Source organism: Dendrobium catenatum, unplaced genomic scaffold (genome assembly GCF_001605985.2).
Source record: "Dendrobium catenatum unplaced genomic scaffold, ASM160598v2 fragScaff_scaffold_1721, whole genome shotgun sequence".
NCBI lineage: Eukaryota > Viridiplantae > Streptophyta > Magnoliopsida > Asparagales > Orchidaceae > Dendrobium > Dendrobium catenatum.
In genome coordinates this window covers 347,254-363,021 of record NW_021320183.1, presented here as the reverse complement: position 1 = coordinate 363,021, position 15,768 = coordinate 347,254, and the positions used below count along the sequence as shown (strand labels likewise).

The window sequence follows — 15,768 nt, the reverse complement described above, 5'->3', positions numbered from 1 at the left end:
CTCTCTCCCGCTACTTCCTCTCCTTTCCCTGTAAGCATCCACGCTCCAACCCGACCTCCTCATCTTCTGACCGAAACCCCCTCTGCTCCGACCTTCCACATCCCGACCGAAACCCCTGGCACCACTCTCCACGCTCCAAACTCGACACGCCACCTCGTCTGCCCTCTCCGAACCTCACTAAGCCGAAAGGCCCAAGGCGGATTCCACCTTCTCCTATATCCCCGCAGCCTCTTTCTCCTCCACCCGACGCCCCTTGCTGCTTTCGGTCTTAGAGGATGAGAGAGAGAGAGAGAGAGAGAGAGAGAGCACTTACCCTACCCATACCTCCAAGCTCCGGCCGAACCTCCCATGCGACGTCCTCACCATCTTCCCCATCCCGGATCCGACTTAGCAAGCAAATCTTTGCACCGATCCAACCCCATACCCGATTCCCTCTTGCTCTGCTCCAACCAGCAATTAGATATAAGTTTAGTATTTCTTTATTATTATACTTAGTTTATTTTATTGCTAATCATGTAATTAGTTATTATATTAATATATATTATATATATATATATTAATACATAAAACATGATAATTTTTATATTTAACTATATTAATTTGCATTATAGTAATTAATTTTAATTAATTAGTTAATTATAATTTATTTATTTTTAACTTATAATTAATTAAAAATAATTTTCTAATTATAAGATTGATCATATTAATTATTGTTTTTAGTTAATTATTGTTAATGATATTAATTATGATTAATTCAATTTAAATATTAATTAATTTAAGGTTTTTTTAATATATATATATATATCCTATAATATATATATATATATAATAACGATTCTTTCTCGACGCTCTGCAACGAACCGGCAAACCCCGAGGCGCTCACCGATAGCGTTTGGGTGGGAAACCATGTGCGATGCTCGCGACGATTCAAGAATCCCTCTTCAAGCTATGCAACGAGCCGGCAAACCCCCGAGGCCGCTCAAGTGCGTTTAGGGTGGGAAACCGGTGCGACCGCTTGCGGCGAAGGAGATAAAAAAATGTGTTTTTTTATTTTTATTAAGTACCCCGAACGCCCACCGTGGTGTAGAGGGGGGAATTTCATGTGTTCTTTATAACACCTGTTCTTCTTATGATAACAAACAAAAAACCTTAAATCTCACGTAGCAGCGGGGATAAAAAAAATTTCATTTGCGACCGCTGTGTCTTTTTGACACCTTACCTTAAGCCGCCTCATCGTAGCGTCGAGGGAGGATTGCCTCTTTGGTTTTTCTCCTAAACGGGGGGAGACGCCGCGAGGGCTTGCCGAAATTTGGATTGAAATCTAAGAACTTTTGAACACTATGTTTGGACACTTAAACTTGTACTTCAAATTGATACTTGCATTTGTGGACCTAGACTTGAAGCTTAAGTTGGACCAAAATCATATTAATTTTACTTTTAACCTAAACTAGCAACTTAAGTGAATCATGAAATGGCTTGAATTTCAAGTTGAATTTGAACAAAGGACTTCGAGCTTAAAGAAGCTAAGTTGCAAGAACCGAGCATTTGACTTGAAGGTAAAAATTTTGGACTTGAATTTCAAACATATAAGCATGAACTATATTTGAACTCAAAAGGAGAATTGTGGCAATGAATTTTGAACTGAACTCAAATACCAAGAGCTTGAACCGAAAAAGACTACAAGGACACAAATTAGAGCTTGATTTGAACAGTCATGCAGCACTTGAACTCAAGCAAAATAAACTCAAACTCATACAAAAAAAATATATTACTTGAGTCTTATAGAAGGAAACTTCTCATCTCTATCACCAAAAAATGATCCAACTCAAGAAGATACATCAAAGAAAAAGATCAAACTCAAATGAACTACAGGAGCATGGGATTGAATGTGATTATGGTGGCTTGAACATTCAATCAAATCAAATCTTAAATGGGGAATGAACACACTCATATATAAGCAAATATTGAAGTGTCCCTACAATCTACTAGAGGCCAAGATGCCTTTATCTCAGTCTCCTACAAGCAAGAGATTGTTACTAAATAAAGTTCCAAACATAATTTACTTCGAAGAATCAACCTTGAAGCAACGAGCACAAGATCTAGATGGAGATGTCAAAAGTAGTGATCATTCAAATATATGCAAAAGAACATCTTATTGAACCATATAAAGATGAGGAAGGTTGATTGTGTATATTAAACTATGAGTAAATATACATTGTCCTCTTGCAAATAAAAGTAGATTCACAAGCATCACCACGGATATTCCTAAATCATCATGTATTGTTGTAAGTATATAATTGGATCTTTAAGTTAAAAAAAAGAGTCATGGGAGAAAGAACTTGATCTTCATGCAAGAAAGTATGGTAGCTCTTATCACATCCGTGTGCGAACACTGACGAAAGATCATAGATGTTAGAAGAAATTATAGTGTGCCCACAAGTGACTGTAGAAGGTCTATCATGTACACAGTAATTCATCTACAAGCATCCACAATGAAGGCAGGAGATTAGTTAGTGCACTATGATCCGCCTATAAAAATCAACAAATAATGCACGACAGTCTACCTGTACGAAGCAGCGAACAATTCTATCCAGAAGCTGCTATGCCACGCCACCGGATCTGCAACATTCGTACAAGCAGACAAAAGGCATCTATTCCAAGAATATCCCCGCACATGCACCTATAACTTAGTATAGCACATAGGTACACTAATGGGTATATATATCTTCTTAACCCGCTCATGGGCCCGACGGAGCGTGTTATTGTACACACGTGACGTTCTAGGTGCTGGCGGTTGACAAGTGAATTCTAGTTCGAACCCGATCCTCCTATACGGTCAATAGGAGGTCGACAAGGTTCGAACTCTCAAAACAAATATACAGATAGGCTACGACCGATATATTGTCTTAATAATTCATATTAGGCTTTCAAAGGCCTATAACAATGAGGAGTTCACTATCAAAGGGCATGAAAGCCTACGAAACCCGATCCTCTGTCGACAGCCCGATAGAGAGAGTTGACAAGGATCAATCCATAAAAAGAAATGACTCCCAAACACCCCGATGAAGGCCGTGTTGAACGATGATCTCAACCGGAGGGGTTAATTTCAGGCATTTTCAAATATCTCCAAAAGTCCACTCAAAATCTAAAAATCATTCCAAATTTCAAGATATTTAAAATTGAAATTAAACCATCAATCACTCAAAGCAAAATTCATCCACCCTCCGCAACAGTTTGTTGGGGTGGACAAATTAAAATTTACTTTAGCTCACATAGAGCTAATGCCTAGTCGAAAATATCATTAGGATCCATTCTCAAACAATCTCTTGCCAGTAAGGACGTGGTACGTGTCCTCTAACCGGCGGTTGACCGCCAAATGGCCACCGCAGGATAAACGGTTACGACGACCCGGGGCCCTCTGAACCGAGTGGTTTTGCCGTCAAATGGCACCACAGATAGCGGTTATGGCCAGAGCCAATACCCTCCTTAATGGCGTTAAATCCTTGAGATATGAATCAATAGGATATGATCGATAGGGCACAAAGCCCTCTGTAAGCTAAGGTGGATTCAAATTTGTTCCCTTAGACAAACATTCAACCCCGGTCTATAAGGTCCCCTTGGACGAAGCAACCCATGGCTGCCGACAAGGATCCTTCTGTCAGGTTGGGTCGACTACCTCCTCTGACTAAGTAGACCAGGGACCACGATGGCCCGGGACGACGGAACCATGGGATCTTGATCGGGTCTATCATCCATTCCCCCGCCATCCGCTTTAAGTGCAAGATGGTGCAATTTTCATTTTAAAATATCCAAACCTTTCAAATTTCAAATTTCCAAATCCAATTTCTATCAATATCTCAAACCATATGCTGCTACTATATGCCAGATGCACGTATTTCTATACGTATCTGATCGACGACTAGCCTTAATCGAAAGTTCTCTCCCGTGATCGGGAGGGGTAATTAACTATAGGGGCTTGCGCCTATAGGAAACCAGAACTCAGATCATAAAGTCCTCACCAAATGAGGGCGAAATCTCTGGGTAGTGTCTTATCTACAAACCCATCTGCCTTCCAAAATTTACCTCGGAACTTAGTTCGTTAAAACTCTCTCGCCGAATAAGAAAAACGAGTGGAGGCCGAGGCCGAATTTTCGGAGCCCACACTAAAAAAACTTGCAGAACAAACATTATAGAAGTTGGACTGCCAAAAATGTATTGAATTCCTTGAAATTTTTGTTATCAAGTATTAAAATGGACCAAACATATATTAAAACATGGCCATTGATCTGTGCAGCTAAAATAGGTTACTACGGCATAAGATGACCAAACATAACAAAATCACCTGAAATCGCAAACAGATTTGAAGAAAAGACTATGAATGGATCCCTTGTAACCCCAAAAACTGCTGGTATTGAATCGACCTGAAAAAATCAAATTTATCCAAATCCGCTTAATTGATCACAAGAAATCAGCAAGATATAAAGACAAAAGATTTCAAGAACGTACAGCGAAGGCAATATCACTAAGCTCAATGACTGCGACAGTAAGAAGTAGGGGTGTAGCCTATAAATAGGTCTATAATCAGTTTCTTGAAATAAGTAACAGAATTGTAAATTGTAATATATCAATCTAGCCAGCTACAAAGGAGCTAAGTACCAAGTATTGCAATTTAATCGAACATAATGGCAAGAAAATAATAACTAAAATCCATATTCCAAAGCATAATCTCCGGGACATACCTTCCAAACACCATCTTCAAAGGTTATGAATCGATCACCATCATAATGAGCTATAACATAAACAGAATAGAAGTTAAAAGTTTAAAAGGGTCATAAAACAAGAACATAAAATGAAAATGCAACCCATGGATATATCCATATTATTCAGTTGTTAAAAACATGGATAAATTTTAACTGCACATACAAGAAAGTAGGCATGCTTATGAGCATAAAAGTTCTTAACCTCATTATTCATGCTTTTAAGAGCATAAAACGAGACTAGTACACGTACAATACCATCCAAGTTGGAAGTAAAACAATTGTGAATGGTAGCTCATTAACTTATATAAAAGCCAACACCATGACAATGTCAGTTCACTCAGGTGTTGGTTGGAGTGAGATGTACTAAAATAGAACAAAATAAGTTAAGTTTTAAAGGAATCAACAAAAAAATGCTTGATTTATACTATTTTGAAATGATTGTTTTGGAAGATGAGACATTTTTTTAAGTGACAAATTATAACAGCACAAGTAAATTTTAGAAGATAAGGGGATTATTCTTATCAAACCAAAACTTAATATACTTCATGCAATTTAGTAGGAATGAAATGAATTTTTTTCAACTACAAACACAGATATCAAAATGTGATAAATTTAAGAATTTTCAATCTTCTATATAGAGAATGTAATATAGATAAAGATATAATTTTTTTAACTACAATATAATTAAAATAGTGAGATGCCTATACAAACTAAAGAATATCTTAAAAATGTAAAAGAGGCAAATTTTATAAAACTGCAGTAAGATTGCTTGTGTTATATGGATCTTAAAGTGGGGCAAAAAAGAAGCCCTTAACAAGCATGTTGAGAATGTATAAATGACAACTTAACAAAAATGAGAGGTAAAATTATAATTGATAAAATGAGAAACAATTATATAAGAGATATTATAAGAACAATACCCATTGAGGATAACATGATGGAAAATATTTTTGAGTTCAGAGCATGTACAATAGAGGGTAAAATATGCACTAGTAATACCGTGAGAGAGCATAAATGTGAAAGGCATGTTAAGAAAAGTGAGAGACCTAAGTAACAATAATAAAAGTTGTGCAAGGAAGATTTTTTTTATCTATTCATGTAGCTCTCACAAGAAAAAAATGAAAAAAAAAAGATTGATAAAGCTAGTCCCAAACCGTTAGGATGAGATCAATCATGATGAAACAAATAGATTTAATGTTTAAGGAAAGACTGGTAAAATATATTGATATGGCTGCAGTGAAATACCAGTAACAGGGATAAACTTCTGGCATGTTCTGACAATAAAGTTATCAGCAAGGTCAGTATCTTCCTCTTCAGCGAAAAACAACTGTTTGAATTAATGAAATGAAAAATAAATGTACTACATTGCATCAAAAACTGTTCTAAAGTCACTAAATGTTAATTGTGAAATGTAACTAGCATAGACAATCTAGGTACACACTCATGTTTTTAATTATATATTAGAAAATAAGCATGATTAAGATATTAGGAAACCTCTAAAAATAAAAATTAGGAAACCAATGCGGCAATGCATAATATTTCATCAAAGCAAAACAAAAAACCAACCTAATTTTAAGGAACATTATAGTGGAATAAATACATTCACAATCATATGGATAGCTTAAAAGTACGAAATACTATGATATGGAGCGCATTAGATTAATGATAGCAATTCCAAGAACATGAAATGAGACCTTTTATGATTATCAAATGGATGGACATTAATAGGCTTCCATTCTGCATACAGCTTAATTCCATTAATAAAATTTAAGAAGAAAGATCACCTTATATGATGAGAACAGAAGAATCAAGGCCAGCAGTAAATTTACGCTCTCAAATCTCTACAGTATAAGGTCCATTAGTACAGTATAGCATGACAAAAGCAACTTTGAAGTTAGCAGAAGAATCCAAACGGAGATATTTTTAATTATGAAGGAACCTGAATGGTGGCAATTCCTAGCAGGATAATTATAGCACGAAATATTATTGCGCCAGCTATGCCATATGAAAGCACCCGGCTCTGGATGCAAGTAGACAATAGGAATTGATAAGTTATTGTCAGGTGATACCAGCAAAATAGGCAAGAACGGTATCCATCATACCTGATACTCTATTGGTACTTTAAAGTAGTTGAAAATTAAAATAAAAACAAAGAGATTGTCCACTGATAAACTCTGTTCCAATATGTAGCTGTAAGGAATGATACTACAATTAGATTTAAGTTGTCATTACAAAAGCATTGCAATAATAAAGAAGAATAAAAGATGAAATACTTTCTTCAGTTAAAACTATGATGCCAAACAAGTCCCAGGGCTAGTGTAAAAAACAGCACCAATCCAAGGAGTTAACACCACCACATTACTGTAACATACAAGTGGAAGAGCAAAACTAATTGAAAAAATTATAAACAAGTAGACCAACAAGATTAAAGGCCGAGTTTCTAGAAAAAGAATCTCAATTACTCATGGAATAAATCAAGTCAATTGTTCATGCACTTGATTCACATGAAGCCTGTAATTTATTTGGGGAAATTGAAAGAAAGGATACCATTGGGGTGAAAGGAAAATGAAAAATGGAAATCAGGACATGCTATGTAGACAGAGAGATTGTTCTATCGCAATGGAAATCAGGACATGAATGAAGAATGGAAATAAATGATAAAAATACTTGATTTTAAATTGTTCATGACATGAATGAAGAAATTGTTCATGCACTAGATTCACATCGCAATGGAAATCAGGACATGAACAATCTGTCATGCCTCCTCTTTACCACATATCGCAATAAGGCCCAAATGGGGAAAAAGGGCAGAGAGAACCAAGTTGAAAGAAAAGTTTACAATTAAGGCTGAAACAATATACAAAAGACAAAGGATGTTTTTAAGGCGAAGAAAATAAGCTACTTGAAGCTTCATAACAAAAAAGATTGGAGAGTGGTAAAGACAAGCCAGAATAAAAAAACCTACATGAAGTTGTTAGGTAACAAATGACATAAAAGACTACATGTTGCATAGCATGTCCTGACTTGATATCACATTTAAGAACCATATATCACCAAAAGGAAAAAATGAATGTTAAAGAGGATTAGCAAGAACCCAAGAACCAAGATCATACCCTGCAAAATACTCTGATGCCTTGTCATGTCCATCCTTTAACCCTAAAGCAATACCAAATGTAACAGCTGCTAGCACCTGCAAAAAAGAATAAATATCATTAGAAGAAAATTTTGACTTTTGACCATGAGAATGAGATGAATCAACAAGCTAGTTTAACCATAAAGAATGATAACTTGGATAATAAAAATTAAAGAGGACATAAAACTTACACAAAAAGTGACAGTTCTAATGGATGATTGTCGATTGATAGTTCCATTTTGACAATCTAAAGAAGTATCTGATGCAGCATTTTTAATATTGCCATCTTCATCACATGATTGATGACCACCTATCTGCAAATCTTCAGCAGATCCATTGGACCATCAGATTATTTTCAAACAGGGTAAGCAACCTGCAGCTGTGACATGTTTTGGTGATGGTTCTTAACAATTTGAATCAATAGCAAGCATACAGATTAAGTGGAAAATAAAGAATTAGAAAATTGTTTAAGCTACTTAAAATATAGATAGATACAATATATATTATATAAGGAATATATAGCTAGCACAGTAGAGCCAACTGCACAATAAAAGCTCCTAGCAGTTCACGGTTTAATCTAAGAAAGCTGGACAATGATATTTAGTGTAGAACTAATGTGACATGTTGATGATCCAAAACACCTTTCATATCTTATAAAGTAGAGTTCTTAGGAGTAGCATTTCTTTTTTCAACTTAAACATATATATAATCATAAATATGTAACTTATCAACGTGATCTCCATAAAGCATCTCCCATGGCCATGAATTTCTAATCAATAAAATGACTACTCGCACATTCAATGACTAGAGTCAAATGAGGGTAGAAACTTCAATGCACTTTTTCCTGAAAGAAAACAATTGTTTCCTTACGTAGTGAATCATATATGGCTAATCAAACTGTTCATAACACTAAACTAAATGTCCAACTACAAATAGAACTTCTAGATGAACTCCTATAAGAAGCCTTTGTTTTAAGAAAATTTTACTTCATTCAAACATAAAAGAAGAAGAGGATAAATAATTACAAAGAATTACCCTACATAGTATCCAATATTTAAAGAGCAAGGAAAGATAAAAAGTAACGGTCCATGAAATGTAAAAACAATAGTTTCGCAAAAACTTGAGGTTATCCAACACATCTCTTGTTTGGACAACCACCAATGAATTTGCAAGGAAATTCAGTGTAGATAGGATACAAATTTGCAAATAAATTAAGTATAGTTAGGAAGATATGCATGAATGTAAAAATTCATAACAGCAGTTGCTTTAAAACAGAGGCGGCCATGTACAATCATTGTAAAAAAGAACTAAATTTCTAATTTGTTCTTATACAGAAACAAGGTTGGAATTGTAACCTAATTGAGAAATGTAACAGGGAAAGAAATATGCATTTCCTAGTTCATCATCATTTCTTCATTAGCCTTATTCCAACTATTTGAAGTCAATTTCATGAATCTTCATACTCCATTCAATCAATGTTCATTATTACAGGAGTTCTTAAACCTATTTTATACAATCTTTAAGATATATTCTATTGAATCTACCTTTGGCCTACAATCCTTACTTCCTAAGTATTTTATATTAATACCATCCACCCATCTTATAGGTGCATTTTCAATAGTTCAAATAACTGAACGACGTAAGTGAACTTTCCACTATATTTATCTTCAATAGATGATACTTCCATTGACCATTTCTAGTCTTTCCCACAAATTCATTTCCTTATTCACCATGTTAAAAAGTGAATTTCGGTCAGTCTCTCGTAAGGTAAATTTTGAAGATTAAGAAGTCCCTATGTTCCACGTAAACACTTCAAAATGGTTTCAATCGTTTGGTGAAGTACACAACTTGCAAAAAAATCCAAACTTATAGCACATGCATATAACCACATTTAGGCACTACCATGTGTATAGAATAAATAACATAAACTCCAACAAAAAAGCTAAGCTAATCAATAACTTATTCCCTGTATACTAATTATAATACATAATGCCAAATTGGAACTAAATATATAAGAAAGAACCACTAGAATACTAACATTGAATATAATGACGTCATAATTCACCTAACCTTCGAGTTTGAAGTCCTCCTGGCTCGTCTCCTTGAAGCATTGCATCCGGTTCGAGCAAATGTGTTGACAACATCTTCCGCCTGACAATATCGAAAGAAAATAGATTACTGAACAGAATAAATTTGAGCTTCGATTGATGTGTTCAAAATTAGGGCACCAAAGAAACTTGGAGGCGAGCGTACCGTCCAAGGTGGAAGAGAAGCCGGCACGGCGCATAGAAGAATAAGCGAACTGAATTGATGACGACGAGGAAGTTCGAGCCCTAGAATTCCCCGACTCAAATCTCAGAGGAATTTGAACGCTCGAGCGGTGGATTAAAGAGGCAAAAGCCATCTGTGGAACAACCAACGCTGACTCGAGGAGAGAGACAGAGTAAGAAGGAATGGTAGCAGGTCGTGCGATATTATTATCCTGGATATTATTTTATTTATTTTTCTAAACAGTTATTTGGCCACAATAAATTTAATTTAATTTGAAGAATTCATTAGATAAATTTTTTTCAACGTTAAAAAAAAACTTTAATTATTTTTTATTTGGTGTGTATATGAGATTTTTTTTTAGTTAGTTGAAGTGAAGGGGCGTTGGTTATACATATACAATTATTATTATTAAATATATTATAAGTTGATTTATGCACCAATGTGATCAGGCACCAACGACTAAGACGATCAATGATCTATTTTGCTAGGTGATGTTAACATAGTGTTGGTAGTTGTTAGTGGCCACAACAACCATGATAGTAGTGGAGGTGGTGGTGGATGACTGTTGTGATGGCAATTCACAATAAAAGCAACTAGCGATAGCAAGCTTCGAATCAAAGGCTTTTTGGTTAATAATGGAAGCTCCCAACCAAGACATCAGAGTAAAATGCATTCGATGTCAATCGTTAATATGAAATTAACGCAATTACACGACCATTATTACATGCAACATAATTGCAAAAACATTATTACATGCAAAACTAACATATGGTTGTGTTGTTATTGATGAGATTTTCTGATTAGTAAACATTGACAAAATTGTTAAATCCTAACCATCCCTTCGCATCATGATCTCACTGTTAGGATGAGAATCCTTGGGAGGCTCACCTAATAAATCCCAGCTGTCCCTTAGCATTTTGATCCAACATCTAGGATGGGAATATGTGGGAGGCTCACCTGAATTACACCAATCTCCTTCCATATCTAATTGGCAGATTTATGAAGGATTATATTAGAGAAATTTTGCATGATTTTATAATTATTTATTTTTTATTAAGATATATTGTATAGATCTGTAAATAGAGATATTTTTTTGCAATAAAATAAACTATTTTCCCTCTCCAATTCTCTAAATTTAACATTGTATAAGAGCAAGACATTCGATTCTTCTTAAAAAACGAGAGCGTGAGAGAGGAAGAGCTAGTTCTTGCGCTCTGTTCCTGCTTGCGTGCATCCAGGGCAGTCGAACAAGTGAGAGGGATACCCCTTTGCGGTCTTCTGCGTGTGAATCTCATGCCTGCCTACCTAAGGAACAAACCAAGTGAAGAAGAAGATCAAGAGAGGGAGCATGCAAGAACTATGTGTGTGTGTGCCTGAGCGGGGATGGTCGATCCTCATGAGTGTGTTGGAGTCAAACCGAGCAAGGAACAATAAGTTGAAGAGTTGTTGTACATGCCGTCAAATCCTCGACTCAAAGAGCCCCTATTTGCCCCAAATCCTGACTGCTTTTGCATATTCCTGATCCACTACCCTCAGATCTGAGAGATGTACAAGAAAGTCAAAGCCTCCTTCTAGACAGCAAAAGAAGTTAACATCTCCCAAAATCTCTGCCATTGGGATCAATTCCTTAAATCAGACGAACGTCACTTCGTAAGCCATGTTATTGCCTTCTTCACTACCACTGATGAAATCATCATTAAGAACCTTGTCGGCCAGATTTGGACTGAAGCTGGTTCATTGTATTCAAAGCTCGCCGATGGAACGATCTTGATATGTGGAGTTGCCTAAATGATGCATGTGGTGGGGAATAATATGGATTTCTTGGTGGGTAAGGCAGTTCATTGTTACGGTCCACTACATGCTTAAGGTGATCGGAGAGTTGGTAAGCATGCATATGGTGAAGTGTGCTACTTAACCTAAGTAGGTAGTCGATTGCAAATATTGAGGATGAGGCTACATAGAGATTTCAAGCACTTTATCATACCCTGAATGAGCTGGCACTCATTGGTTATACATGTTCCCACCATAAGCCTTCATTGGAAAAATTATGAGAAATATAGGTTCCCACCACCATTCTTCATTGTTGGAATTTTGAGGAATATATGTTCCCACCACCAACCTTCATTGCTAGAATTTTAAAGAATATTGATTCTCATCACACCGGCCTTCATTATCAGAATTATGAGGAACATTGGTCCTTCTACCAACCTTCATTATCGAAATTCTAAGGAATATTGATCATTATGCTTCCTTCGTGTATCCAAGACCAAGGAAAGATTGAGCGAGAGGGCTCTTCTCATGTACAACATCCATAGTCGACTGAGGAGAAGCAAGAGAAGTTGAGCATAGGACCTCCTCCATGTGTATGGAAAGAGCTGAGAGTTCCCTCTCGTGAGGGTCTAGGGCTGGGACAAGCAAGAGTACAAGACCTGCAATCCTTCCTGCGATTAGACCAGAGGAATTAGAGGCCTTACATGTGCCTATACAGGCTTGATCAAACAGGAGTGTTCGAGTGGATTTGGACGATTGATTTGCATTGGGCTGAAGGCTGCCTCAATCGGATAGGAGGAGATTTGTGTGCCAAGTGTTGAGCCGCTTGGGATGTATTTTTTTGATACTGTCCTTGAAGCTTGCCCCTCTTGACCTTTTAGCTCCACTAAATAATATTCATATTCCTAATCATATTTCTGAGGTCTTGTCTAATAAAAATTTAAAAAGTGTCATGAAAGATGAAATGCATGCCCTAGAGAAGAAAAATACATGGAAGATCACTAATATACCAATAAGAAAAAAAAAAACAAGTTGGCTACAAAATGGGTGCTCTTCGTGAAATACAAAGCTGATGGTATATTGGAAATGTATAAGAAAATATTTGTGACAATAGGATACACTCAGACGTACGACATTGACCACCAGGAAACTTTTACACTAGTGGCCAAGATGAACACTATGAGAATCCAGCTCTCACTAACAATTAGATGTCAAAAATGCATTCCTACACAGGGACTTGGAGAAAGAAATATTTATGGAGATTTCACTAGGATTCAAGGATAAATATGGGGATAACAAAGTGTGAAAGTTAAAAAAAAAAGGGCTTTATATGGACTAAAAATGTCACCTAGAGCTTAGTTTGGAAAATTCTAAAAGTTATGTTACTTAATGGTTATCGACGGTGCTAAGTGGACCATACATTATTATTTAAGCACTCAAACTCAGAGGAAGTCACGATTCTATTAGTTTATGTAGATGATATCATCTTAACTAGGAATGACGAAAAAGATAAAGTAATTTTGAAGAAATGACTTGCCAAGGAATTTGATATCAAAGATCTTAGTTGATTAGATTATTTTCTTAGAATTAAATCGGCCCACTCCAGTAAATGAATCTTCATTTCACAACAAAAATACATTACTGATATTCTTTAAAAAAAAAACAAGTTAGCTTGTAAACCAGCACCAACACTAGTATAACCAAATCTAAAATTGGTGGAAGCTAAAGAAGATACAAATATTGATAAAGGATCCTAATATAGACTTGTGGAAAAATTAATCTATCTTTCCCACACCATACTAGATATAACATTTGTTGTAAGCATGATCATCATGTTCATGCAAAATCCAAAGCAGACTCACATGCAAGTTGTAGACAGAATACTACACTACCTTAAGGGGAACCTAGGTAAAAGGATTCTCTTCAGAAGAAGCTGTGGAATAATCTCAGAAGTATATATTGATGCAAATTATACAGGATCACCATTAGATAGATGATCTACCTCAAGATACTACACATTCATTGGAGGAAACCTTATTATATGGAGGAGCAAGAAATAAAATGTGGTGGCAAGGTCTAGTGCAAAAGCAGAATTTAGAGCTATGGCCTTGGGAATATTGAGCTATTATGGAACAAGATGATTCTAAAAGACCTAAGGATTAAGTGGGAAGGACCCATTAAGCTAAACTATGACAACAAATCAACAATCAACATAGCTTATAATCTGATTCAGCATGATAGGACCAATCACATAAAAGTTGACATATATTTCATAAAGGATAAATTAGACAGTTATCTTATATGTATCGATCATGTCTGATCAAAAAATTAACTTGCAGATATTCTTACCAAAGGACTCGATAACTCTATTTCACTAGGACTGATTACCAAGCCGGGAATGATAGGTATGTATTCCCCAGCTTGAGGTGAAGTATTAAATCCTAGTCATCCCTTGGCATTTTGATCCCATTTCTATGATGAGAATCTGTGGGAGGCTCACATGTTAAATCCCTTGGCATTTTAATCCCACTGATATGATGGGAATATGTGGGAGGCTCACCTAAATCACGTCGATCTCCTTCCATATTTAGTTGATTGATTTAAGAAGGATTATATTAGAGTAATTATACATGATTTTATAATTATTTGTTTATTTATTAAGATATATTGTATATATTCATAAATAGGGATAATTTTATGCAAAAAAAAAAGTATTTTTACTCTCCAATTCTCTAAATTTAACAAAAAAATTTTAATAAACTTGTCATCATCAGTGAATCAAGCACGTTGCTTCGGCTTCCCTTAAATTATGCTAGAATCACCTCAGAGATCTTAATTGCTTGTTGCTACAAAGTTAAATCATTTCATTACAAACATTCCACATCCTTGAAAGTGACTTCAATATCTATTCCTACTCTAAAGAAGAAAGCAGTGCAAAAAAATTAAGGCTTTGTTGAGGACAGATTTTTTTTTTTTTACTTTCTTAAGCAACTTTTTAGTTAAAAAATTTGCTTTAAAAATAATAAAAAAGCCGTCTCAAACGAAGCAGCTTTTTAGTTAAAAAAATTGCTTTAAAAATAATAAAAAAGCTGTCTCAAACGAAGCATAAATCTTAATAAATTCTGCCAAACTTAGCAGATAGATGTCTTACTCTGCATCGAATAATAGTTTCCAAACAAAAACAAAAATTCTGCCCTTTTACAGTTCAAATGGTTATTTCTCGCTTATTATAGATATATGTTGATCGAAAATCTTGATAACATTATGATTGAGAGAAAGTGATAGAATTAAGCCTCATGTATGTCAATAAGCATCAATAAATGCATATAACATACACAAATGTTTAAGGAGGAATGTGAGACTTATGAGATTGAGACAACTTTCTTATTGCTTTTTGAAGCAAATTTTTAGCATAAAAATCAATTTTTATTCAAAAAAGCTGTGTAAAAGACTATAAAAAAACTATCACAAACGAAGCCCCACTCAAACATCATTACTTTACAAAAATCAATCAATCAATTTGATTCTAAATTACATTGAGCTAGAATTGAGATTGCATCAACTTCTCGACCATCAATCCTAGCCCATATACAAATCAAACCAAATAAATTTCATTTTTTATCCAGGATTGGATTGACTCAAAACTAACTTAATAGCATACCCAAATTAATCTGGAAAGTTACCCAACATTCATGATCATTTCATAACAAAATTAAAACTTTTATTATATATATATTTTAAATTGTTCAAGCTTCGTTTTATAAAGAGATGAGTACATCTTATATGCACAAAAATTCATTCTATTTGAAAAAAAATAGCATTACTGAAGAGAAA

At 35.2% G+C, this 15,768-nt stretch overlaps 1 protein-coding gene across 1 annotated transcript in view; it reads right to left on the bottom strand.

The window, feature by feature from the left end:
• LOC110113523 (thylakoid membrane protein TERC, chloroplastic) overlaps positions 1–10,354 on the bottom strand; it is a 19,290-nt gene extending 8,936 nt beyond the window's left edge. Inside the window, exons 1-11 of the mRNA XM_020846148.2 lie at positions 10,147–10,354; positions 9,964–10,044; positions 8,085–8,215; positions 7,874–7,950; positions 6,863–6,950; positions 6,700–6,780; positions 6,545–6,601; positions 6,006–6,087; positions 4,740–4,789; positions 4,507–4,563; positions 4,343–4,421 (exon numbers count right to left, since the gene is read on the bottom strand). Of these exons, the coding sequence (XP_020701807.1) occupies positions 4,343–4,421; positions 4,507–4,563; positions 4,740–4,789; positions 6,006–6,087; positions 6,545–6,601; positions 6,700–6,780; positions 6,863–6,950; positions 7,874–7,950; positions 8,085–8,215; positions 9,964–10,044; positions 10,147–10,297 (934 nt within the window). The 5' untranslated portion in view covers positions 10,298–10,354. The remainder of the gene's footprint in view (positions 1–4,342; positions 4,422–4,506; positions 4,564–4,739; positions 4,790–6,005; positions 6,088–6,544; positions 6,602–6,699; positions 6,781–6,862; positions 6,951–7,873; positions 7,951–8,084; positions 8,216–9,963; positions 10,045–10,146) is intronic.
• Positions 10,355–15,768: the final 5,414 nt, after the last annotated feature.